The 23139-nt window shown below is 35.4% G+C and overlaps 5 protein-coding genes and 1 long non-coding RNA gene across 10 annotated transcripts; 4 read left to right on the top strand and 2 right to left on the bottom strand.

The window, feature by feature from the left end:
- Nucleotides 1-184: 184 nt before the first annotated feature.
- Nucleotides 185-986, bottom strand: LOC109131418 (uncharacterized). The gene is made up of 3 exons (XR_002037056.2): nucleotides 714-986; nucleotides 347-618; nucleotides 185-258 (listed from the first exon to the last, which is right to left on the bottom strand). It is a non-coding gene; the product is annotated as an uncharacterized LOC109131418 (long non-coding RNA).
- A 3216-nt stretch (nucleotides 987-4202) lies between these two features.
- Nucleotides 4203-8049, top strand: LOC104776879 (putative hexosyltransferase MUCI70). Its single transcript, XM_010501029.3, has 9 exons — nucleotides 4203-5043; nucleotides 5363-5626; nucleotides 5752-5965; nucleotides 6052-6161; nucleotides 6258-6457; nucleotides 6715-6818; nucleotides 7040-7227; nucleotides 7321-7520; nucleotides 7622-8049. The coding sequence occupies exons 1-9, from the start codon at nucleotides 4800-4802 to the stop codon at nucleotides 7859-7861; spliced, it is 1764 nt and encodes a 587-aa protein (XP_010499331.1). The 5' UTR covers nucleotides 4203-4799; the 3' UTR covers nucleotides 7862-8049.
- Nucleotides 8050-9612: 1563 nt separating this feature from the next.
- LOC104776875 (purine permease 1-like) lies at nucleotides 9613-11109 on the top strand. Its single transcript, XM_010501025.3, has 2 exons — nucleotides 9613-10529; nucleotides 10599-11109. Exons 1-2 carry the CDS (start codon nucleotides 9834-9836, stop codon nucleotides 10965-10967), a joined length of 1065 nt encoding a protein of 354 aa, XP_010499327.1. The 5' UTR covers nucleotides 9613-9833; the 3' UTR covers nucleotides 10968-11109.
- A 493-nt stretch (nucleotides 11110-11602) lies between these two features.
- LOC104776876 (purine permease 3-like) lies at nucleotides 11603-13186 on the top strand. Of its 2 annotated transcripts, none has more exons than XM_087508874.1 (2): nucleotides 11603-12475; nucleotides 12582-13186. In XM_087508874.1, the coding sequence occupies exons 1-2, from the start codon at nucleotides 11809-11811 to the stop codon at nucleotides 12779-12781; spliced, it is 867 nt and encodes a 288-aa protein (XP_087365000.1). In that variant the 5' UTR covers nucleotides 11603-11808; the 3' UTR covers nucleotides 12782-13186. The 2 variants fall into 2 exon arrangements, with proteins under 2 accessions (XP_087365000.1, XP_010499329.2); XM_010501027.2 differs by having other exon boundaries at nucleotides 11603-12501.
- LOC104776874 (chaperone protein dnaJ 1, mitochondrial) lies at nucleotides 12947-18996 on the bottom strand. Of its 4 annotated transcripts, none has more exons than XR_015595491.1 (19): nucleotides 18728-18923; nucleotides 18575-18632; nucleotides 18194-18235; nucleotides 17997-18088; nucleotides 17837-17920; nucleotides 17708-17746; nucleotides 17521-17631; nucleotides 17402-17437; nucleotides 17196-17283; nucleotides 16688-16752; nucleotides 16518-16558; nucleotides 16360-16432; nucleotides 15886-15977; nucleotides 15414-15485; nucleotides 14901-14957; nucleotides 14695-14743; nucleotides 14267-14336; nucleotides 13804-13893; nucleotides 12947-13406 (listed from the first exon to the last, which is right to left on the bottom strand). XR_015595491.1 is itself a non-coding variant. In XM_087508872.1 (19 exons), the coding sequence occupies exons 1-19, from the start codon at nucleotides 18743-18745 to the stop codon at nucleotides 13286-13288; spliced, it is 1284 nt and encodes a 427-aa protein (XP_087364998.1). In that variant the 5' UTR covers nucleotides 18746-18996; the 3' UTR covers nucleotides 12947-13285. The 4 variants fall into 4 exon arrangements, 2 of the variants coding, with proteins under 2 accessions (XP_087364998.1, XP_087364999.1); XR_015595490.1 differs by having other exon boundaries at nucleotides 12947-13370; XM_087508872.1 differs by having other exon boundaries at nucleotides 12947-13370; nucleotides 16518-16580; nucleotides 18728-18996.
- A 1900-nt stretch (nucleotides 18997-20896) lies between these two features.
- On the top strand, nucleotides 20897-23123 carry LOC104776873 (GEM-like protein 1). The gene is made up of 4 exons (XM_010501020.3): nucleotides 20897-21305; nucleotides 21444-21545; nucleotides 21913-22184; nucleotides 22757-23123. The coding sequence occupies exons 1-4, from the start codon at nucleotides 20948-20950 to the stop codon at nucleotides 22934-22936; spliced, it is 912 nt and encodes a 303-aa protein (XP_010499322.2). The 5' UTR covers nucleotides 20897-20947; the 3' UTR covers nucleotides 22937-23123.
- The last annotated feature ends 16 nt before the right edge of the window (nucleotides 23124-23139 follow it).

Genomic DNA, 23139 nt, shown 5'->3' with positions numbered 1-23139 from the left:
TTTACCAAACAGTTCTTGTCAATTTAATGATGCAAAATTCATGATGCAAATATCCGAAAGACTAAGAAAGAGAAAGAGACATCAATGAATAATAACTGTGTCAATCAAACTGATATGTGACCAAATACGCTCAGACCAGCAACCAAAACCATCAACGATATCAATGAATAAAGTAACAGTCAAGAGTTACCTTATCAGTTGGTAAAATTCCAACCGTGTTAAGCAACTTCCCGAGAACTCGAGCTACCATGGTTTTACCTGTTAGTTGGATCAACAAAAGCAGTCATGTATTGGTTTGTTTTAAAGACAGAGAAGCATAATCATTAAGCATTTTATTTCCTTTCACCTGTTCCAGGGTTTCCAAGAAATGCCATATGGGGAGGTCTTCTAGTTCCAATGTTAAGCCCAAGAGCCATTATCCTCTCATCTAGAAGCATTCCTTTTGCCCATTACCTCAGTTGTGTCTTCAGCTCACTTAATCCAAAAATATTAGATAACTCATCCTCAACAATTTCGAAGTAATTGACTACCATACCGCAAAGCACCACTCTCAAGGAGTAGCTTAGCAGCTTCATTGCAACCGTTCTTGGCTGCCATGTGCATTGGAGTCTCACCATACTGAGAGAAAACATTGAAGGAACATTGATTAAAAATGCAAAATCAAAAATCTTCAAGAATCACAGAGAGAGAAAACAAAAAAAACAAAGACTTACGGTATTCATAGCTTCCAACTCAACTTTATCAGATCCAGTCCAAGAAAGAAGATACTTAACTATATCAACATTACCATTACCAACAGAAACATGAAGTGGCGTATGATACATCTGCAAAAATCCCAAAATCAAACAAAAAAAACAAGATTTTTGATTCATGGGAATACGATTTCACCAGATTCAAATGCAAATTCACCACCAAAACTTCAAATTCATTCACTAGTCTAAATCGATACGGTACCGAACCAAACACATATCAAAATCGGAGTTCTTTAAGTAACAGATTTGGAATTCAGCAAAACAACACAGAAGAAAAGAAAGTGGGGGAGGGGACATACGACGGGATTGCGTTCATTGAAAAGAGAAGGATTGTCTTTAAGAAGCCGCTGCAAACCAATAAGATCGCCGGAGATAGCACAATCGTGAATTGTGGTGGGTCTAGCTGATCTCAGCCGTTGTCCACTACCGCCTTGTCGGTTCATTTTTTCTTCTTCTTCTTCAATCCACCACCGCCTTGTCGGTTTATTTCTTCTTCTTCTTCTGTCGATCAAAGGAGAGAGACGAGAGAGAGACGAGAGAGAAGAGAGAAAAATATAATTAACAAAAAAAAAATTATTTTTCTCTTACCCAACCAAAAACTGAGACACCCAAAGTTTCTAAACATACCAAAAACATCTTAGCTAAACAACAATTCTAAACTAAATCATACAAAATCAATTAAATTTATTCACATATAATACTTTAGCAATTAAATTTATTCATATGTAATACTTTAGCAACGCTTAAGCAACGGGGACTTGCCCTTATGGTATCTTCGTCATAAAGAGTTAAACTTTCAAAGAACGATTATGATTATGATAAAGAGTGACTTATGAAACGAGACGAAGTTAAGTTCTACAAGTAGAAGCAATGATCATAATGTTTTGGAAGATTAATTAGAAAAATAATAACGTCTCACTCTCATTACTTGTAACTATAGTACTCAGTTTTAGTGGAACTTTTTTTTTATTGTATAACTTAATTCCAAAATTTCTTGTAACATTCATATTGACAGAAGAAAAGAAAAATCTCTGCCGATTCTTATGGTGGCAAATACAATTACGGGGGCAACAACAACGATGTCTTAACCAAAACTTACGGATAACCAAAGCTAAAAGTAAGTACAATATTCCATCTAATCTAAGAGTGAGACTTTGTTTAAACGTCACAATAAACTTTAAATGTAAAAATTAATGTTTTAGCAAAATTCTAAGTTTTTAATCAAGTTTCTACAAGTATCATCATTTTAAACCATTAACAAGATCAACCATAGAAAATAATTTTTCATTTACAAATTACAACATATCTTTATTTGATACACACAACTTAATTTATCATATTTATATGACAAAAAATGGTGGTTGGTGGTTGAGGATTTACGGTATCTGGTTTTACCAAAAAAAAAAAAACACTTACGGTATACAGTCTACACTCGCACCCATGGGTTTTGATCAATCGAATATGGTAAATATATTAGAAAATCCTGAATAAGTTATCGATATTCACACTCACCCGAATATAAGTTGGAGTTTGGTCCGAATTATCTTATATTAGAAATAAAAGAAATGGTTAAAATAAAAAAGAGAAGAAAAAAAACATAAAATCTTTTCAGTTTTCAATAGCAACCATCAAATATCAAAAACCAAAAATATTTTGTAATGAACCATACAATAAAAGTAACAAAGAGTCAATATCTTAACTAGTAAAGATTTCAGGGTTCTAATGAATCTTGAGACAAGATCATATAACATGGTCTGGTCTGGTCTGGTTTGGTCCTACACTTAGAAAAATGAATCTAGGCGTAGAACATTTTAGTTATTCAAAAGAAAAAAACAATAAGAATATGAGAGTACATATCATAAGCAATGATCGTGCTAGTGGGAGCAAAAGGAAACATGTCTTAACCAACCTATGTAACTTTTATGTCATTCTAATTCTTATAGTTTTCAGTTTGCGTAATTATATCATTTTATCTATAAGCCACGAGAGAGGGGATGAATCCATCAAATCTTCTTACGATGATGCACTATCTTTGGCTCTGTACATGGGATTGTATAGCTCACCTTGCTTAATTATATCCGTTGACCAAATTAATTTTAAACAGTTCTAAACCATTTTAAAGTTTCCTTTGATTTTAAAAATGTAAGCTTTAAGCGGGTGTTATTGGATTTCAATTTATAAAGATTTTTTAAAAGTTCAACAAAATCATTAATAGTGAATAAATGAAAGATTTTGAAAGATTTTGAAAGATTGCTAGAAAGTATTCTATAGTTTTTTAAATCTTCTAAAATGCTTCAAACAATCTCTGTATTTTTGTAATATTTTCATGACTTTATTTCATGAACCAGTAACATAATAATTGAATTCATTAACCATCTTAGATTCATTTGTTTTAATTGAATAACACAAAAATTTTATTGACTTTATAAAAGTCTGAATCCAATAACCCAATTTGTTAAAATTTTAAATAGACTTTTTACAAACGAGAAACTAATAACACTAAACTTTAACAAAATTTAAAAAATCTTTAATCTAATAACAACAAAATCTACATATAATATTTAAAATTTTTAAAACTCTATTCAAATCTCAAACCAATAACTCCATTTAAATTAAATTACCCATATGCAGTATATATGTAATAATAAAACACGAGTTATACAGTAATAAGAAAAAAAAGGAGTTCTGACAACAACAAAATAATTGTAAGAAGAAAAAGAGAGTTCCATAATAGGTATAGTGTGCTGACAAAAAAAATAAAATATGCAATGTTTTTATTGTCGCAATTGGGAGTATTATTTAACTTCTCATTTTTTAAAAGAGCATGTTTACCTTTTCTTACCAAACATCTGCAGATCTATTTATATAATTGTTTCTAATAATGAAAATAATTTTATATTTAAACAAAATTTTATGTATATGACAGAATAGTATTTGGGGGGAAAAATAACATCAATATTATTAAGGAATTACACACTGTTATGTCAATAACATCAATATTATTAAGAAAGAGCACATTTAAAATTAACTTAAAACTAAATTATTATGAAACAGAATGTATTCAAACCAAAAAAACTAAACAATCAAAAGAGCGACAGATACGAATAATAATGACAGGATTCAAGAGTGGCTGCTAGGTTAGTAATTAAACTAATGTTTTCGTTTCATTTAATTTTGTTTTTTTTTTTAAATCCTAGTTGTCACAAACTCTATAATGATATGCTTACATGAGTGTTTGGGACAATAATAATAGCCCTCTTAATTTTATTATAATGATGTTTAAAGTTTTCCCATCTCATCAATAACATATCGCCATCTGTCCCATTTACAACAGTACTAGAAAAGATAACTTTTTTTTAAATTTTTTTTATAGAAATCAAAACACAGAGATTATTAACTAACATTTATATATATAAAAAATATACAACGTGCTTAATTTTTCATAAAGTTGTAAACATTAAACATATCAAAGTTTTGACCCAAATCCAAATTTTAATACACATAAATATTTCTTACATTAAATGAAAATATATAAAAAGGACAAAAGACAAAAGAGAAATAATTAGACAAAAAAATTGGATAAAAGATTTATCAAAAATGCATTTTTGTTTAAACGCGGAATTGTGTAAATTTTGACAGTAGTATTTAATTTTTGTTTATGTTTATGTTTGAGAAGGAGACGAAGAGAGTGACTTTTTTTTTTTGGTTAATGTCTTCGTGAGAGCGATTCCTTGATTCAGAGGAATCAAAACCCTTATCTTCCCCATTCACAAACCCTAGTTTTTGTTTCTTCAAAGTTTTGATTTTTTATCTTCTTCTTCTTCTCTTGATCTGTGTGAATTCTTCAATTTCAATTCTTTTTTTTTTTTTTTTTTTATTCGAGCTCAATTTTTGTAGATCAGAGAACCCAGAATCGAGTTTTTTGGGTTCAGCATAAATCGAAATCGTAAAGCTTTAAACTTTGTTGATCTGAATTTGAGTGGGAAACAATCGAATTCGAGTTTTTGATGATGATTTGAGGGGGGCGGTGGGGATTTTAAAAAAACGATGACTGGATTGGGCGTTCGATCCAGTAGCTATGGTTCCTTGGAGAAGACGGGACTTAACGGCGTCGTTTTCCCTATCCAGACCACTGTTACGACGACGCGTACGAAACCATCTAAGATGCAGAAAGAGAGGGAAGGTATTGTACATTGGATCTGTAAATTCGTTGGTCGTAAGAAGATCGGCATGTTGCTTCTCTTTTTAATCTCCGCCGTCGTCTTCCTCCGCGTCCTTTACGTCGGCAAAGGTTCTCACTTTTTTTTTTTTCAGACAAGTTGGTTGTTTATGTTTTGTTTTTTTGTTTTTAGCTTCTGGAACTTGGATTAGCTTTTAAATTCATGTATTGGGTTCGGCTGGAACAGTCTTTAGTTCTGATTTTGGACCAATGTGTTTGTTTTGGGTTTAGAATTGTGGAGATAAAGTTTGTGTAGAGTTGGTGATCGTAAGGCTTTAAGATGTTGTAATGTACTTCGAGTTAGAAACGTAACTGGTGGGATTTTGATTTGAGGTTGTATGAACAATGGACTTGAAATTAATTGTGACTTTTGCTTTTTTTTTGTAATTAGGTGAAGATGGTCAGGAAGTTCAAGGTCCTCCGAGTCTTCATTTCAATGGCAGTGCAGGTGTAAATTTTTCAAACATGTTACAGATTAATGAAGAGCAAAACATGAATATTGGAAATATATCGTTGAAGGCAAAAGATGTTGTAGTGTTCCCTCCTCCTCCTCCTCCTATGCATTTTCTTGGATATACGCTTCCTCAAGGACATCCTTGTAATAGTTTCAGCTTACCTCCCCCACCAGCAGACAGAAAAAGAACAGGACCACGCCGTAAGATATCGTTACTCTTTGATTTCTCTGGTCTCTTTCCAGTTTACTTCTTCTTTTCTGAGATCACTACAATATTGCTGTTGTGATGATCAGTATTGGTTTGTTCTGCCTGGTTTTGGTTTCAGCATGCCCTGTATGTTACCTTCCAGTAGAAGACGCAGTTTCCTTTATGCCAAGTGCCCCGTCATTTTCCCCTGTTCTTAAAAACTTAACGTATATATACGAAGAACCACTAAACAGAGATACAGAGTTTGGAGGGTCAGATTTTGGTGGTTATCCTACTTTGAGACATAGGAATGATTCTTTTGACATTAAAGAAACAATGAGCGTACACTGTGGGTAAGTATTTTTGTGCTATTTTCGTAATTCCGTGGTCCTTCTCTGTCTCATCTTAGTATATTTCCGTTTTTGAAATTTCCAATCAGGTTTGTCAAAGGACCTCAACCTGGACGAAATACAGGATTTGACATTGATGAGGCAGATCTTCTTGAAATGAAGCAATGTCGTGGGATAGTCGTTGCTTCAGCAGTATTTGGTATGATCCTTTTCTATTTTGTAAACAATATTCCAGTCTTTGTGCCAATTTTTGCATGTTTCTAATGTTAGAATGTCTCTTTTTTTTTTTTTGTAGATGCTTTTGATGATGTAAAAGCCCCACAAAATATCAGTAAATATTCAGAGGAAACAGTTTGCTTCTACATGTTTGTCGATGAAGAAACTGAAACAATTTTGAAGAAAGAACGAGGCCTTGATGAAAACAAGAAAGTAGGGATATGGAGAGTTGTTGTTGTTCATAATCTCCCTTATTTAGATGGAAGACGCAATGGAAAGGTAAAATTCAGCTCTCTTGTCTTATCAATAAGATATAATGTATTAAGTTACTCCAAACTGAAACATGAACTTAATGGCTTGCTAGATATTTCCCCTTATTATTACAACCTTTCTCCAAAAGTACTGTACCCACACTGCTGTAACAATATTTTTTTGATTTAGATCAGGCTTGAAGTTGTTTACTACTAACCAAATGGACAGAGTAAAGAGAAAGATTATAAAATGCCATTGTTATGCTGATGCCTCGTTCTTTGCAGGTGCCTAAGCTTCTCGTTCATAGGATGTTTCCAAATGCTCGCTATTCATTATGGATTGACGGAAAACTTGAGCTTGTCGTAGATCCATATCAAATTCTTGAAAGGTAAGGCCTATCATATCGTATATCCTTCTTTTAATTGTGGTTGTCTATGTAGCTTCCTGCAGTTACCGAAAGGAATCCGCTAGCGTTTTGTGCTTAACACTCCAGTAATGCTAAAAATTTCAATTGTTTCGAATAAGTTCACTGTTTGAGTGTAGAAGGCCTTAGACTTAGTAAGTATGTTTTTGGACTACAGCAATTTACCTGACATCTCCTCTCATCAGGTTCTTGTGGAGGAAAAATGCTACGTTTGCGATCTCTAGACATTACAAACGATTTGACGTCTTAGTGGAAGCCGAAGCAAACAAAGCGGCTGGTAAATATGATAACGCTTCTATCGACTTTCAGGTGGACTTCTACAAGAATGAAGGGTTAACCCCTTATTCTGTGGCAAAATTGCCAATCACTAGTGGTATGTCTCTTTAGATTATTATTTCCAAAATTCCGATTTTCTGGATCAAACACTTATTAAATATATACACAACTCCATGGTTGGGCTATGCAGACGTACCAGAGGGCTGTGTCATTTTAAGAGAGCATGTTCCCATCAGCAACCTCTTTACTTGCCTTTGGTTTAACGAAGTTGACCGATTCACTTCTAGAGATCAAATCAGTTTCTCAACAGTAAGAGATAAGATTGCAGCAAAAACAAACTGGACAGTAAGCATGTTCCTTGACTGTGAAAGACGCAACTTTGTAGTTCAGGTGATTCTTCTTCTTCTCATGCTGACTGACACTTCGTGTAAAGAAAAGGTAGTAAAAAAAAAAGATCCTGACTTTATCATTACCCGAACTCTCAAATGCAGAGATATCATCGAGCAGAGCAAGAAAGATTTGCAAGGCAACGACCTCCGATGCCTAATTTTCCTCCACCACCGCCTTCACCGCCCCCACCGGTTTTAATTATCAGCAGCGATTTGCCTAGAAAAATGTCCAGTGGAAGGGTTAGCACAACACCGCCTAGAAGACGTGGAAGAGACAGAAGATCTCAAAGGGGTCACAGGAAAGCTAATTTGCCTGTAAGATTACCAGATTCAGCTGCTTAAGAGTTGTTGGGGTTCTCCTTCTTCATTCATCACCAAACCCACAAATTTTTACCACACAGTATGTTTATTTTATTTTTTGTTTCTCTATTTGATTCTTAAGGATTCAAAATCAATTTTTTAATGTATATATATATACACGAACATTTTGTACTTGGATAATAAATTATAGTTTTGAATTTTTGAAGAAAGTTAAATCTACCTACCTAAGAGACTTCCCGAGTTTGGTTTTGTAAGTTGGTGTATATGGTCTTGGAGTAAACCCGACACAAACGTTAAGTCTTCAGTTTAATGATCAAAATGACCAAAAAAAATAATTCTGTACGTCAAAATTGGATATACTTGTGTGACAGCCTTTTTTTGCAAAACTTTAAAAAAAAAAAAAAACAAAAATCAATTTATATATTCAATTAAAAAGAAAAAAATGTATACAACATTGATTGGTCATGTGCGTATGCGCGGTATGCTGCACCAATTCCATTATCTGTTCAACTAAACGATCTTGAATTTATGGTCTTTGCTTGCATGCATTATGCATATGTCTGGCTGGTTTCTACCACTATTTCAATTCATTAGAATTAATGGAATCTTTCTTTTTTGAGGCCATGATTACACGCTCTATCATAAATAGAAATCAACTTGTTGGTGCTCAATAATGAATGACCAATTGTTGTTCTTTTCTAATAAAGAATATAATTCTATATTTTTATTTATGTATACATGAATTACATGTGACTTCACAGTACATATAAGAGGGTCAAAATCAATAGCCTTTAAGTGTGGAATAAAGTGAGCTAGAGCATGTTGTTCCCACCAATTTTTGAGTCCTAGCTAGTAGAATATTGTTACCTTGGTCTCAAAGCTATAACCTGTTTTTTTTTTTAACTTATACTCCCTCCGTTTCAAAATATAAGATGTTTTAACAAAAACATGCAGATTAAAAAGTGTTTACTTTTTAAAAGTTCAACCAATCAGAAACAATATTGCATAACAATAATATTAACTTAATCAAAAAGTTGCATAAAAACATGAAAACATCATATATTATGAAACAAAATATATTTCTAAAACATCCTATATTATGAAACGGAAAGAGTATTATACGTCAATCATGCATGAAAAAGTAACTAAGCCTTTAACAACAAAAAAAAATGCATGAAAAAGTAACAATCTACTCCCATCAAATTGTAAACTTTATTTCTCAAATAACAGATAAACGATACTTCTGAAACTTTTATAATATATGGTTTATAACTTTATATACAAGAGGAAATGTTACAAAGTTTATTTATTATGGTCCAACTTTTTCATATCAAACAAAATGGTGTAGAAACACACAAGTTGAATCACTTCGTTCAAGCCAAACGACTAGTCTGAGTTAAACAATATCAGAGATACGAAACAACTACACTAGTGGCAAAAAATCAAAATCAAGATCAAGTCTACAAACAAAATAGCTCATGTCAGCTAGTATTCCATGTATTCAAGTATGGTGAACTGATTGATTGGTTAACTTTTTCTTAACAACATATCAAAAGTCGTCAAAACCAAGTATATAAGACGATATTTCTCTTTAACGTTACACATAATTTAATAGAAAAGATTTCTATTTTGAACAATTCAACTCTTTGTTTTGTCATACATAATGTGTGTAGCGCAAAAACTAACACGTCTCTCTCTCTCTTTCTTTATTTTCACGATAGAACAAAAAGGAAAGGACCATCCTTAGTTGAAAACTAAAACTCTAGTACAGTACAGCCATTTGAAATCGCAAACTCGACCCCCCACCGTTTTAATTTCCCAAATTCCATGATAATGTTATCACACGATTCAAAACCACAAACAAACAAAAAAGATCTACGAACACACGTAATTATTGCTCGTTGACACTCTTAAGCTTCTGATGTTCAGATATATATCACCAAAATCTCCAATACAAAGGACAACAAACACATCAAACAGTAAGCAGTAGAATATGAAGTATGGTCTGTTGATCATAAACTGTATTATCCTCACTATAGGAACATGTGGAGGTCCTTTGTTAACTCGTCTCTACTACAACAATGGTGGAAAACGAATCTGGTTCATGAGCTTCCTATCAACCGCTGGTTGTCCAATCATCCTCATCCCTCTCTTGTTCTCCTTCCTCAACCGCCGCAACCGCAACAAGGCCGAAAACGTAGCGAAAACAGAGCTTTTCTTAATGGAAACTCCTCTGTTCATCGCCTCTATTGTCATAGGGCTGCTCATAGGACTTGACAACTACTTATACGCTTACGGGTTAGCGTATCTACAAGTTTCCACTTCATCCCTCATAATCGGAACTCAATTAGCTTTCAATGCTCTCTTCGCTTTCTTGCTGGTCAAGCAAAAGTTCACTCCCTTCTCTGTAAACGCAGTCGTATTGTTGACGGTTGGTACTGGAATCCTTGCGTTGCACAGCGACGGAGACTTGCCGGCTAACGAGAGCCACAAAGAGTATGTTGTTGGGTTCTTGATGACTGTGATTGCAGCTGTTCTCTATGCTTTCATATTGCCGCTCGTTGAGCTCACTTACAAGAAAGCTCGACAAGAAATCACTTTCCCACTTGTGCTCGAGATTCAGATGGTTATGTGCCTTTCTGCTACTTGCTTTTGCGTTGTTGGGATGTTCATCGTTGGAGATTTTAAGGTACAAAAGTTTTTGTCATGGTCTTATTTTAGTAATAAGGGTATCATCATCGTATGTGTTTCTTTGCAGGTGATAGCAAAAGAAGCAAGAGAGTTCAAGATCAGAGGATCTGCGTTTTACTATGCACTGATAGTGATCACAGGGATAATATGGCAAGGTTTCTTCTTAGGAGCCATAGGGATTGTGTTCTGTGCATCGTCTCTAGCTTCAGGTGTTCTCATAAGTGTTCTGCTTCCGGTGACAGAGGTCTTAGCCGTCGTTTGTTTCCGGGAGAAGTTTCAAGCTGAGAAAGGTGTCTCTCTCCTTCTCTCTCTGTGGGGATTCGTATCTTACTTCTACGGTGAGTTTAAATCCGGCAAGATAGTTGTCGACAAACCTCAGCAGACGGAGACAGAGCTGCCTACTACTCTTCCTGCAGTTAGTGATTCTGTTGCTTAAAAGGTCTTTTTTCCCGCATTTCTATAACATAAGCATGTGTGAATGTGCGATGAGTATAACTAAATGGTCTATATAATTTAAGTGTATATGTATGAATGTATTTCTCAAATTAGTACACGTGTAGTAAAGATAGAATGATACAGTGATGAGTCTACAAACCAAAAAACGAAAGATATAATTTCCTTAAGATAAACATTGAGAAAACAGTATGCATGCATCTTTAATAAAATCTGGTACATATCAATTCTATTCAATAAAATTTTCAACCTTCTGTTCTTTATTTTTGGTATGAAATAATAATTTTTTTTTGTCGGCAGTGGTATGAAATAAATTATATTATTTAAATCAAAGAAGCAGAAAAGATAATACTGTAATAAAGAGAGTCAAAGAACCAATAAACTCACCATTAAAACCTTCCAATTATAGAACTGATAATTCTTAACGTCATTGCACTAAATTTAGAAAAATAAATAAATTCAATAGTCAAAAACTGTAGATTGGATAAAACGTAAATTAAATACTGTATCGAATATACGGATATGGATATGGATATGGATATGGATATGGATATGGATATCCGGTCTATGAGATCATTTCTACGTTTTAATACGAAATTAAAACTGTTAGCTAAATTCGTGGGCATAAATTAGGAAAATTCATGTTTTAGACATTAGAGAGGATCTTTTGGGTAAAGAAACACAAAGATCTATGGAAAAAGACAGAAACACACCAACCATATAACTAAATTCTGCCAGCACCAACCCCCAAAAGTTTCATTACCCCACAACAAGAAATCAAAAACATCCATAAAATTGTTTAGAAGAAAAAATTTAAGACAAAAATGGCGAAGGCTCTTGTGATCATAAACTGCATAATCCTAGCCATAGGAAACTGTGGAGGTCCTCTGATTATGCGTCTCTACTTCAACAATGGTGGCAAAAGGATTTGGTTCTCTACATTTCTTGAAACTGCTGGCTTTCCTGTTATCTTCATCCCTTTGCTCTTCTCTTACATTCACCGGCGCAAAAACAACAATGGAGGCGAAAATGCAACAAGTTTCTTTCTTATCAAACCGCGTCTTCTTGGCGCGGCTATTTTCATAGGCATTCTCTCTGGCTTTGATAATTACTTGTATGCATATGGTATAGCATATCTCCCCGTTTCAACGGCTGCTCTCATCATTGCTTCACAGTTAGCTTGTATAGCTATCTTCTCATTCTTCATGGTTAAACATAAGTTTACTCCTTTTACCATTAATGCTGTTGTGTTGTTGACTGTTGGAGCTGCGGTATTGGGAATGCATACCGAAACTGATAGGCCCGTTCATGAGACCCACAAGCAATACGTTCTTGGGTTCTTGGTGACCGTGGCTGCAGCTGTTGTGTATGCTTTTATCTTGCCATTAGTGGAACTTGCTTACCAGAAAGCTAAGCAACCCTTGAGCTATACGCTCGTTCTCGAGGTCCAGATGATTTTGTGCTTCCTTGCTTCTATTGTCAGCCTCATTGGTATGTCCATTGCTGGTGATTTCAAGGTTAGTCAATAGTCTTTTGAATCTTAACAAGTTCTTTTTTGACTTGAACCCTTCCCATTTTTCTTCTTTTTTTTTTGCAGGCCCTACCAAAAGAAGCAAAAGAGTTCAAGCTTGGAGAGGTACTGTACTATGTTGTGGCTGTGTTTTCGGCTATAATATGGCAAGGCTTCTTCTTGGGAGCCATTGGATTAATCTTCTGCACATCTTCTCTCGTCTCGGGTATCATGATATCAGTCCTTTTGCCCATCACGGAGGTTTTAGCTGTTATATTTTACCATGAAAAGTTTCAAGCAGAGAAGGGACTCTCTCTTGCTCTCTCCCTTTGGGGTTTTGTCTCTTACTTTTATGGTGAGATAAAGTCTGACAATGATAAAAAGAGAATTCAGCAGGAGGAGAAGGAGAGTCAGGAGACAGAACTGCCTTCTTTGTCATCAAGAACCATTAGTGAGTGTTAAAACTAAACGAATCATAGATTATTTCAAAAACATTATAGTACTCATATCAGCCCTGTAGTTAGATCAGACAGAGGATGTTTTAATAACTTGTGGAACTACTCCAAAAACACAACTCTTGAGGAGTTTTTTTTTTCCTTATTTTTATCAGCTGTACTTGTGGATGTCTCTTATTATTCACATCAAATGGGTTTGTGATAAAATATGAAGTCAAAATCATGACCCTTGCCCTTTCTGTTATGCTGTTGAACTGTACGTTTTTCCAGCAATAGATGAAATTAGTCTTGTTGTCTTCTGCTGAATGCTTTTATCTCTCATCTCTCGTGGCGGTTTCATCCCATTAACTTGTTGAACAATAGCACCAGCAGCACGATTAAAGAGAAATCGCGTATGATCTGAGGACTCGTTCGATTCCACCTGTAAGTTCAACCAGTAGAGAGCTTCTGGTAAATCCTGTTTGATTCATTTTCATGATTCTTCATTACTATAAGGAACAATCACTAGTGAGAGGAGATAACATTCAGTTGAATCAAAATTCAAAAAGGAAAATCCCCAACAAATATTTTAGCTTCTTTCTAACAGTATGTCCTTACACTGTTTCCCCTCGAGCTTCGAGCTTTTTGAAACTTGAATGCATAAAAAATACAAGAACAGGTACAGTATTATTCTATATGCTTACAAGAGAGAACCTATTAATCTCATTTTTCAACTGTGTGTTATCTAAATATCCGCTATCTTAACTCTTGTATCTAGCAGGCCTAGCAAATCCACCAGTAACATACAAGCAACACTAATTCTTCTATTGTGCAGTTATAAATACAATTGTAAGAAGTATAATTTATTTACTTACCAACTTCCTTCAGCAGAACCACTCAACTCATTGTTGATTTCTTCCTTTGCAAACTCTTCCAGTATAGCACGCTGACGTTCATTCACTTCACTACAGAATACAAGAAAAAAGGTACACCGCATAAGCATATACCAGAAATCTATCAACATATGCTCAGCGAACCTGTTATATGATGATTTCAAAAATCAAGCACGTAGTATAGGTCCTTCCTTCATGGAAATAACAAGAAGAGAACCCAAACAAACCCACATGCCACCAGAATATCTAGTAGCTGATCATTTCAACATGAATTTCTATAATCGGATGCTAAGTAAGAGAATGCAGGGAAAGTAATTCGAAAACATCAACTTTTAGAACTACAAAGTGCTTTTTCGTTCGAAACACCAGTAGAGTTTTTAGCATAGCAATATGTGGGTGTCTCCAACAAAATTATAACTTGAACTCCAAGTAGAAGAAATCTTACGTAGGAATGTTGACACGGAAGCGGACATACTGATCTCCATGATCTACAAAAAAGCCTTGTCTCGGTAGTCCTGCACAAACTAACCTATTTAAAAGAGTTTTCAAGCATATATACAAAACAAAATGACCATACGCTTGCAAATATTATACGGATCAGCTTGTCAAGTTGCTTGACAGGGTCATCCGCAACCGTTTATGCACTCTTCCCGTGGGGGCCTCTCGGTTGGGAGATGTCTTCTGCAGTTGGCTGGCTACTCGCTACTAATCTTTCACGCAACACTATTCTAAGTTCTGTTCTTTTTGTTTAAAGTTTCAATATTTTTCAATTTACGGTTGCAAATTTTGTAAAGGAAAAACGTTTTTTGGTTGAATAAATTTTACAATCATTCAAAAAAAAAAATGACAATACGGGCTGATAAATATTTGTACCTTTGCCTCTTAAAACAAGAAGTTGACCAGGCTGAGTTCCCTCTGGTATCTGCAACATTTACAATAAGGCACCTCATTATTTCCAAAGGCTTGAGATTTAAACCTTCCTCTTGGTAAGAGGATGAAAAGCAACTTGTACTCGGTTGCAAACGTAAATGTCAAATTGTAACAGACAAAATATTATATCAATCTCGCTGGAATCTTACATCTAGCTGCATCTTTCCTGAGAGCGTTGGCACCACAACTATGCCTCCCAAAATGGCCTGTCAAGTAAGTTTTCTAAGAAATGTCCAGTATGGCTCAAGGAGACAATAATAGAAACATCGTAAACCATAAGACATGAAAGGATGCACTATATAAGAAAAATACTCCAGCCGAGGTTCTATGGCTTAGTGACAAAATACTGTAGCAGCATGCACTTGAGTTTTATGACTGCTGTCATCAAATTGAGTTGGAACCGATATGCCACATTATCTAGTTATAGGACAAGAGCGTCCTATACATAATGATATAGATGCTTCTAAACTTTTGGCACATAAACCAGTTGAATAGAACAAAACTCACTAATTTTCAGCTAGACTGCAGACAACTTTTATCTAAATTATGTTACTGCATAGCTTATCAGCTAGTGGTTTAAGGGTCAGTGTCACAATGCAGGGAAAACATAGAAGGTACTGCTCTGCTTATAGCCCAAAATTAGGAGTCACCAGTGTACTTACTTGTGTAAAGCTAATGTTAGCATCCACATAAATATCTGGGCCATCCCTAGTGAAAATTGAATCATCAGCAACCTGTGAACAGAAGAAGATTAGGTACTTGTCATCAAAGGAAACTGCCACATGTAATAAGACCCTACATGAGCAAGAGCGACGATAACATATAAGACTACTATGAAGCTTAAGAAGCATAAACAATCTATTTACTGGATGAAATAAGTCTTGATTATATAGTGACCACTGGAGACAACAACGGTGTAAATCTGTGAACAACGGTGTAAGATTATATTTGGAATGAATTCATTCAAAGTCAATATATGACTTATAACATGACTTTGATGCTTGCATCGATTGTCTTATCTCGTAGGCTGAATTGATCAAAGTCAAGGTGGGTTCGATTCAAACTTCTCTAAGCACATCTCAGAAAATGTATACAAGCAAACTTTGATGAAAATAAAGATAGTTTTTAACAAACCTTTAGTTTGATATACAAGTTCCCAGGTTGACTTGTTCTTGATCTTACATGGCCGGCACCTGGAATTGGGATCGTAGCATCAGACTCCACCCCTATGGTCAAGTACAGAGACAAGAAAGCAAATTAGGGATTGACAGAATAATGCCATCGAAAACCAAATTCTCATTATCTAGTCCAGCAAAGTCATGTATTATACTCGGAAAGCCAGTTCTAAATTCTTTGTTTAGTATTTGCCGCAAATACCAGGTGCAGACAAAAGACAATTAACCAGGAAATGCACATTGCCAACCATAATAAAAGGACAAGAAAGCCATACAATAAATGTGACCAATATCATCTTAATCACAAATCCTCAGAGAAAGGAACGTAACCAGTGTGAATGAAATTTTGCAACCCATTTCATAGCAGAACTGATATGTTTTAGAATCAAAAACCATGTTAATGGTAGAAAAAACATGAAGATTTCAAACCAACCCCCAGGGATCACAAGTTCAACTGTCTTTGTAGCTTCCACAACACCGGATCCTCTACAAGACATGCAATACTCCTGTAGAGTAGATTATAGATATACTTGTAACCAGTGACGGAGAGATAATTACTGAAGCATCAATAAAAGAGCATATTTCTCAGACCTTAACAATGTGTCCCGACCCCTTGCACGTCTGGCATGATGCTGTAAAAGGAGGAACAGTTACCTGTTAAAGAGACAGATGGCATAGTACTGTAAATAGAAATTGTATAATTTATTAACCTCCAAAATCCAAAGAAGACAAAAAGATTATAACATGTAGTTGGCACTTACTCGTCCAACGCCCCTGCATGTTGGACAAACTCCCATGGCAGCATCACGAGGGTGGCCAAGCCCATCTGTAAAATGATAAATGATGAGAGATTGGGAGTCATGGAGGTTTGCAACAATATTACTTTCACCCAAGTGAGTCATTCGTCTTCTCTAAGTTGACAGAATCAGCAAATTTTGAAAGAAAAAAAGCTGTAAATGTTACAAGAAATCAGGAAAAAAAGAAAGCGAGGCAAAAACTGTACATTACATTTACATTAGCATGATTGATCACAGAGCCATTTCGAGAAAACTCTATTCCTTTAAGAACTTATTTTACTACTTTTTTTTTTGGGTCGAAGAAGGACTTTCTTTTACTATACTGAACAATAATCTACAATGACGAGTTAAGAGCTAAAGTGTCTATACTGTCAAGTATCTTTACAGGAAATCTTGCGCACCATGACTGGCTTTTCAATATTAGTAAATCAAAAGAGAAGAGATCTGATATTCTAGGGCTGGGGCCACTCACCACATGAATCAGAAAAGACATATGCATCAAAAGACAAACGTTTTGTGCACCCTTTTGCAGCTTCGGAAAGAGAAAGCGACAGCTCCACCTATTCATTTTAGAACAAGATAAGCATGTGTATTACTGAAGAGCCCTACACTACATGATTTGCAAATGTCAACCAGCTTCCAATTGTATAAATTAAAGCGAGAATCAGAGAAACTGACCCGAATATCAGGTTGAAACCGATCGTTCTCAAATATCTGAATCAAGTGTACTAATGTTAGAGATTTGACTAGCCAGTAGTCACATAAACAGATAAGACAAATTGGAAACAAATTTGTACCTCAGAAAAAATCTTGTGGAACGAGTCCGAGAAATTAGATTGGTAGGCACGTCTGAACCTCTCTGCATCACCACCGTCACTATTTACATGATCAGAACTCCGGTAGCGCAGCTGTATAGTGTGATAACAGAAAGAAATATGTTTAGTGATCTCACCACCGAATAGATAACAACAAGACAAGGGTTACCTTATCATATTCTTCTCTTCTTTCTGAATTTCCAAGGGTCTAAGTTTGTCAATCGAACACAAAAGTACATCAGAAGTTACATTCAAATTACACAGATGGGTGAGAGATCTAATGGGTGGAAAAGAATACCTCATATGCCTCTCTTACTTCCTGGAATTTTCTTTTTGCAGAAGGATTATTTCTATTTGTATCAGGGTGGAATTTTTTGGCAAGCTGCAACAGTTGTACATTCATTCATGAAATTGTAAAGTTGAAGGACAGTTTCCTAACAACGGACCAATTGAATCACCTCATGGAATGACTTTTTAATCTCCTCGCGGGTAGCTTTTTGAGAAACACCGAGAACATCATAGTAATTACGAGCACTGGCGCATGATATTCCTGAGAATCACAATCCAAAAATCCAAAAGCATTTAATATAGAACAAAATGATAACAAAACACACTGTCTCCATCAAGAGAAAGTAAAAGGGCGAAAGTACAAGACCTGTAGCGTGAATATAACGCTCGAACAACGGCTTCTGAGACCCTGCAAAAGTGTCAAGACTTCCAAGTAAAGTAAGCGTATATTCCTATAGATAAAAACACAAACATCAATTGAACATTTCCTAGTGTTAACTACCACTACCACATCCCTCAGCGTTATCAGAAGGACATAATAAGCATCCTGAATGCATCCAGCAAAAACATTTCAATTCTCTTTAAACAAACCCTAAACCCCCCCCATTGCAGCTAAACCTATCACTACATCGGAAATCTAATATACAAAAAAAAAAAAAAAAGACAAATTAATATATAAAAAAAATCATGATCTCCTCCGGCTAAAACAATAATCCCTAGTTCAATGTTTTTTGTGTAAACGGGTTACCTTGTCGAAATCCCAACGAGGAATCGAATGTTCGTCGTGCCTGTAAATGCCGCAGAACCTACGAAGAAAAAGATTTCAGCTTTCTCTGAGAATCGGATTCAAAATCTAAAACTGCAGAGAGAGAGGAATATGAAGGAAGGAAAGGAAACAAACCCAGTTGAATCTTCCCATGACTCTGTGGATTGATTCAAAAAGCAGAGAAGCCCAGAGGTCTTGTGTATACGGAGAGAGAGAGAGTTAAACCCTATGCAAATTTATGCCAGAGAAGAAGACCTCAGGAGGAGAGACGTTCGTTAAATCTTTCTGCTTTTTAATTTTTTTTTTTGCCCTTGAAGTCTCTACCTCATTCAGAAGGCTCGAAATGGGTTGGTAAAGATAAGGAACGGTAAAAGCAAAAACTTCGCAGGTCATGTTTGTTTGGTGAACGAGATGCAATATGTGGATGCAAATGTTTATTATTGTTCGTTTACTAGCAATTAAGAACTTATCTAGATACAATATCTGGATACATTTTAAAAATTCATCCAAAAAACTGAATTTCTGGATGAGATTTTTTAAAGAGTTTGGATGAGGTAAACTCATCCATAATTTATAAAAGTCAAAAATACTCCTATTTTAATTAAATAATTACAAAATATTTTTTCTCAATTCTAATATACATACAACTCTAAAATTCCAATTCTTCACCCACCAACCTGCAAAATCTCATTTTTCTTTAAAACCGCAAAATCTCGTTTTCCCGCCAAAACCGTAAAATTTCGCTTTTCTCGTCAAATCGCAAAATCTTGTTTTCCTACCAAAAACACAAAAACATGAAAACTCGTTTTCCCGTCAAAACCGAAAAATTACATTTTCCTGTCAAAACCGCATAGTTACGTTTCTCGTCAAAACCGCAAAATTACGTTTTCCCGCCAAAAACGCAAAATTATGTTTTCCCGTCAAAACCGCAAAGTTACGTTTCCCGCCAAACTCGCGAAATCTCGTTTTCCCGCCAAAACCGCAAAATCTCGTTTTCCCGCCAAAACCGAAAAAAAAAAAAATCCGCCAAAACCACAAAATTATGTTTTTCCGCCAAAATCTCGTTTTTCCGCCAAAACCGCAAAATTATGTTTTCCCGTCAAAATCGCAAAATCTCGTTTTTCTGCCAAAACCACAAAATCTATTTTTCCGCCAAAACCGCAAAATTACGTTTTTCGGCAAAAAAATGCAAAATTTTATTTTCTCGCCAAACTCGCAAAATCTTGTTTTCCCGCCAAAACTGCAAAATTTTGTTTTTCTACCAAAAACATAAAATCTCCTTTTTAAATATTTATTTAATATATATGAAAATAAGCAAAAAAACATAAGTAAATTTAAACCACTAAAACATATTCAACATAAAATAAAGGGTTTTTTGGTATTTTACATATATTGTATCCAGATACAGATATCAAATTACAAAACAAACATAATTGAATCGAGATACAATTTATGGATACATGAACCAATAACACAAACGAACATTATCTAGATGTTGCGTCCAGATACTGCGTCTTGCTACTGTATCTAGATATTTTGTCTAGTTCACCAAACGAACAGGGCCGCAGTCATTATTTTGTAGCGGAAAGAAAATGATGAGTTACAAAAGCTTAGAGAAAGATATGCTAAAATGTTAACCCAAGTTCAATTAAGGTTCTCAATCTGAATTCACTCTTTTGTTATAGTAGACCAAATCCTAATAGTCTAGTTTTTGAGGTTTATGTTGTATGAAAAAAACATGAGACAAGATTGTATTCCTTATATTAAAGAATGCAATAAGATCTACTTCGAGCTTTATGAGACCTCAAAAGAGTGGTCATATCCATTTAAGCTTCTAGTTGTGATCGTTCTGTTTTTAACACAGGCAAAATATGGACACCAAATCACGAAAAAAGAATCTAAAAACTCTCGACCTCCATTGTTTTAAAAAGTAATTGTTACTCAACAGAAACATTAATCTGACTTTGAATGCTACTACAAATTGAATTGCTTCATTGTTGTTGTTACAATGTAATTCTGTATCACTTAGTGACGCAAAACCAAAGAGATCGAAGAATTGAACAAGAGAAATTTCTAGTAGATAAACTTATACCCAAAAAAAAACTTGTGTCCATAAGAAAGAAAGTAAAGTGATCAAAACAACGTACATTAGAAAGATCAATTAGCTATAGACAGATGAAGGATGAGAGATATAATTGTTGCATTAATCCTATACTGCTAGCACCTAATTTCACTATAGAGAAAGAAGGAAAAAAAATACATTCAATCAATTGAATAAAAATCGTAGACCGCACGATATATGTTGAACCGAATTTGACTTAAAAACATTATTTTATACAATCAAACGATTAAATAATGACAACGCGGAACTCTGCAAGACAATTATTTTTATATTTTGTTTTGCGACTGCGATTGCGACTTGGGGAGACTCCTCTAATCGGAAATACAAAAATTATCATTTCGAAAGAAGAAGAAGAAGAATCAAATCAAATCAAAATCATGAGTGGGCAAGAGAATCATGATACCAGCCGGATCTCTTCTACTCCCGCCACCGCCACGCCGCCTCCGCCTTCTCATTCCTCTGACTACGCTCCTTACCCTAAGCTCGACCCTACCGACGTCAATCCTCCTCCTTCCCAGCCCATCCCCGCCGCAGCCACCACCATGCCGCCCGAGTCCAATCCTTACGTTTCTCCTGCCCCTGTTCCCAAGAGTGAGTTCTTCTTCTTCTTCTTCTTCTTCTTCTTCTTCTTCTTCTTCTTCTTCTTCTCTATCCGATTTGTCGCATCCTAATCCTATTTCTGCGTTTGATTTGTTTTATATTGATTTTTGATCTTGGTTTGGTTGGCAGATACGATGGATTCGGTTAAGGATACGCTAGGTAAATGGGGGAAGATGGCTGCCGAAGCTACCAAGAAGGCCGAGGATCTCGCCGGAAACGTTTGGCAACACCGTAAGCGTCTTCTTCTTCTTCTTCTTCGATCAAATGAATTGCGAATCAATCTATATTACTGTCTCTCGGAGAGTTTGATAGTATTGGTTATGTCTTCTGGTTAAGTAAGTGTTCATCAATCTATGCTTCTTCTTCTTTATAAACGCCGGAATCTTGCTTCACATTCAAATTCAACCACCGACACCAAATCCAGCCATCACTTGTGATAGTTATGATATTCCTTTTGAGTTCGAGCCAAGTTCATTCATAAGTTCTCTGTATTTGGTTTTTATTGCTTGCTTTTGTGACGCATTACTCATATGGTTGGATGATGTTTTATTTGATATTGAGATTATATAAGTTTTTATATCTTTCCCTGTTTCTGCAGTGAAAACTGGTCCAAGTGTAGCCGATGCTGCTGTTTCGCGGATTGCTCAGGGGACAAAGATACTTGCAGAAGGTGGATATGAAAAGGTCTTCAAGCAAACATTTGATTGCCTTCCTGAGGAACAGCTTCGCAAGACCTATGCTTGCTACTTGTCTACATCTGCTGGTCCTGTCATGGGAGTTATGTATCTTTCGACTCACAAGCTTGCCTTCTGTAGTGACAATCCTCTCTCCTACAAGGAGGGCGAGCAGACCCAGTGGAGCTATTACAAGGTATTTTGGCTGTCCTATGATGGTCCCTTTCTCTTTGCAGCTCTCTATTTTGATGTCTTTTTACATCTAAGAGAACAGTTTGAGACTAAAGATTCATATATAGACAGTATTGGGTTTAGTGACTCTAGTCATTTCCAATGAATCTATATATACATATAGATGTACTAGAATACTTCATCTACATAGACAGTAGCGAATTTTCTTATCTATACTAAATGGACAGTACATGATGCTTCTAAGGATATTGTTGAGTAGTCAACTAGGACATTATTGGTATGCCTAATAGACAAGCTAAATCTTAAACGATTCCTGATAAAATTAGAGGAGCCATCGAATAGTTGTTGGTTTGAGAGTTTTTACTGGTTCAAATGTTGTGTATAAGAAGGATTGTTAAATCCCAGACACGAGCTGAATTCCAATCCAACCAAGCAGAAAACTTCTTGACAAAAGGATCTCTGCATTGCAAAGCAGATTTTGAGATTTGAGTTTTTCCTTGAGAACCTTAAAGTCTATTTTAATTCATCCTTCTTCGAGAGTCTCTGAGTCTGTGACTGATGGTATCATATGATCAGGTGGTACTTCCGGTGAACCAGCTGAAGGCAGTGAACCCATCAACAAGCAGAGTGAACACATCTGAGAAATACATACAAGTGATTTCCATCGACAACCACGAGTTCTGGTTTATGGGGTTTGTGACTTACGAAAGCGCTGTGAAGACCCTTCAAGAAGCGGTGCAATCACATGGCCCTTGAAGGTCCAATGGTAAATGCAGATCGTAGTGGTATTGTGCATTAAATATATGGAACAGTGTGTTTTAGTTCTTTTGATACCTTTGAAATTTGTTGTAGATTTTGTCATCTTGGCGTTTGCTTATAACATAGTCGTTGCTTCTGTTCATTTGCTTTTATATGAATGACTATTCCTTTATTATTAAACAAACCAACCCCATGGAATC

The sequence above is a fragment of the Camelina sativa genome, chromosome 3, assembly GCF_030686135.1.
Source record: "Camelina sativa cultivar CO46 ecotype springtype chromosome 3, ASM3068613v1".
Lineage (NCBI taxonomy): Eukaryota > Viridiplantae > Streptophyta > Magnoliopsida > Brassicales > Brassicaceae > Camelina > Camelina sativa.
Note: the sequence above shows the minus strand (reverse complement) of the source record. Positions and strands in the feature narration are given on the sequence as shown.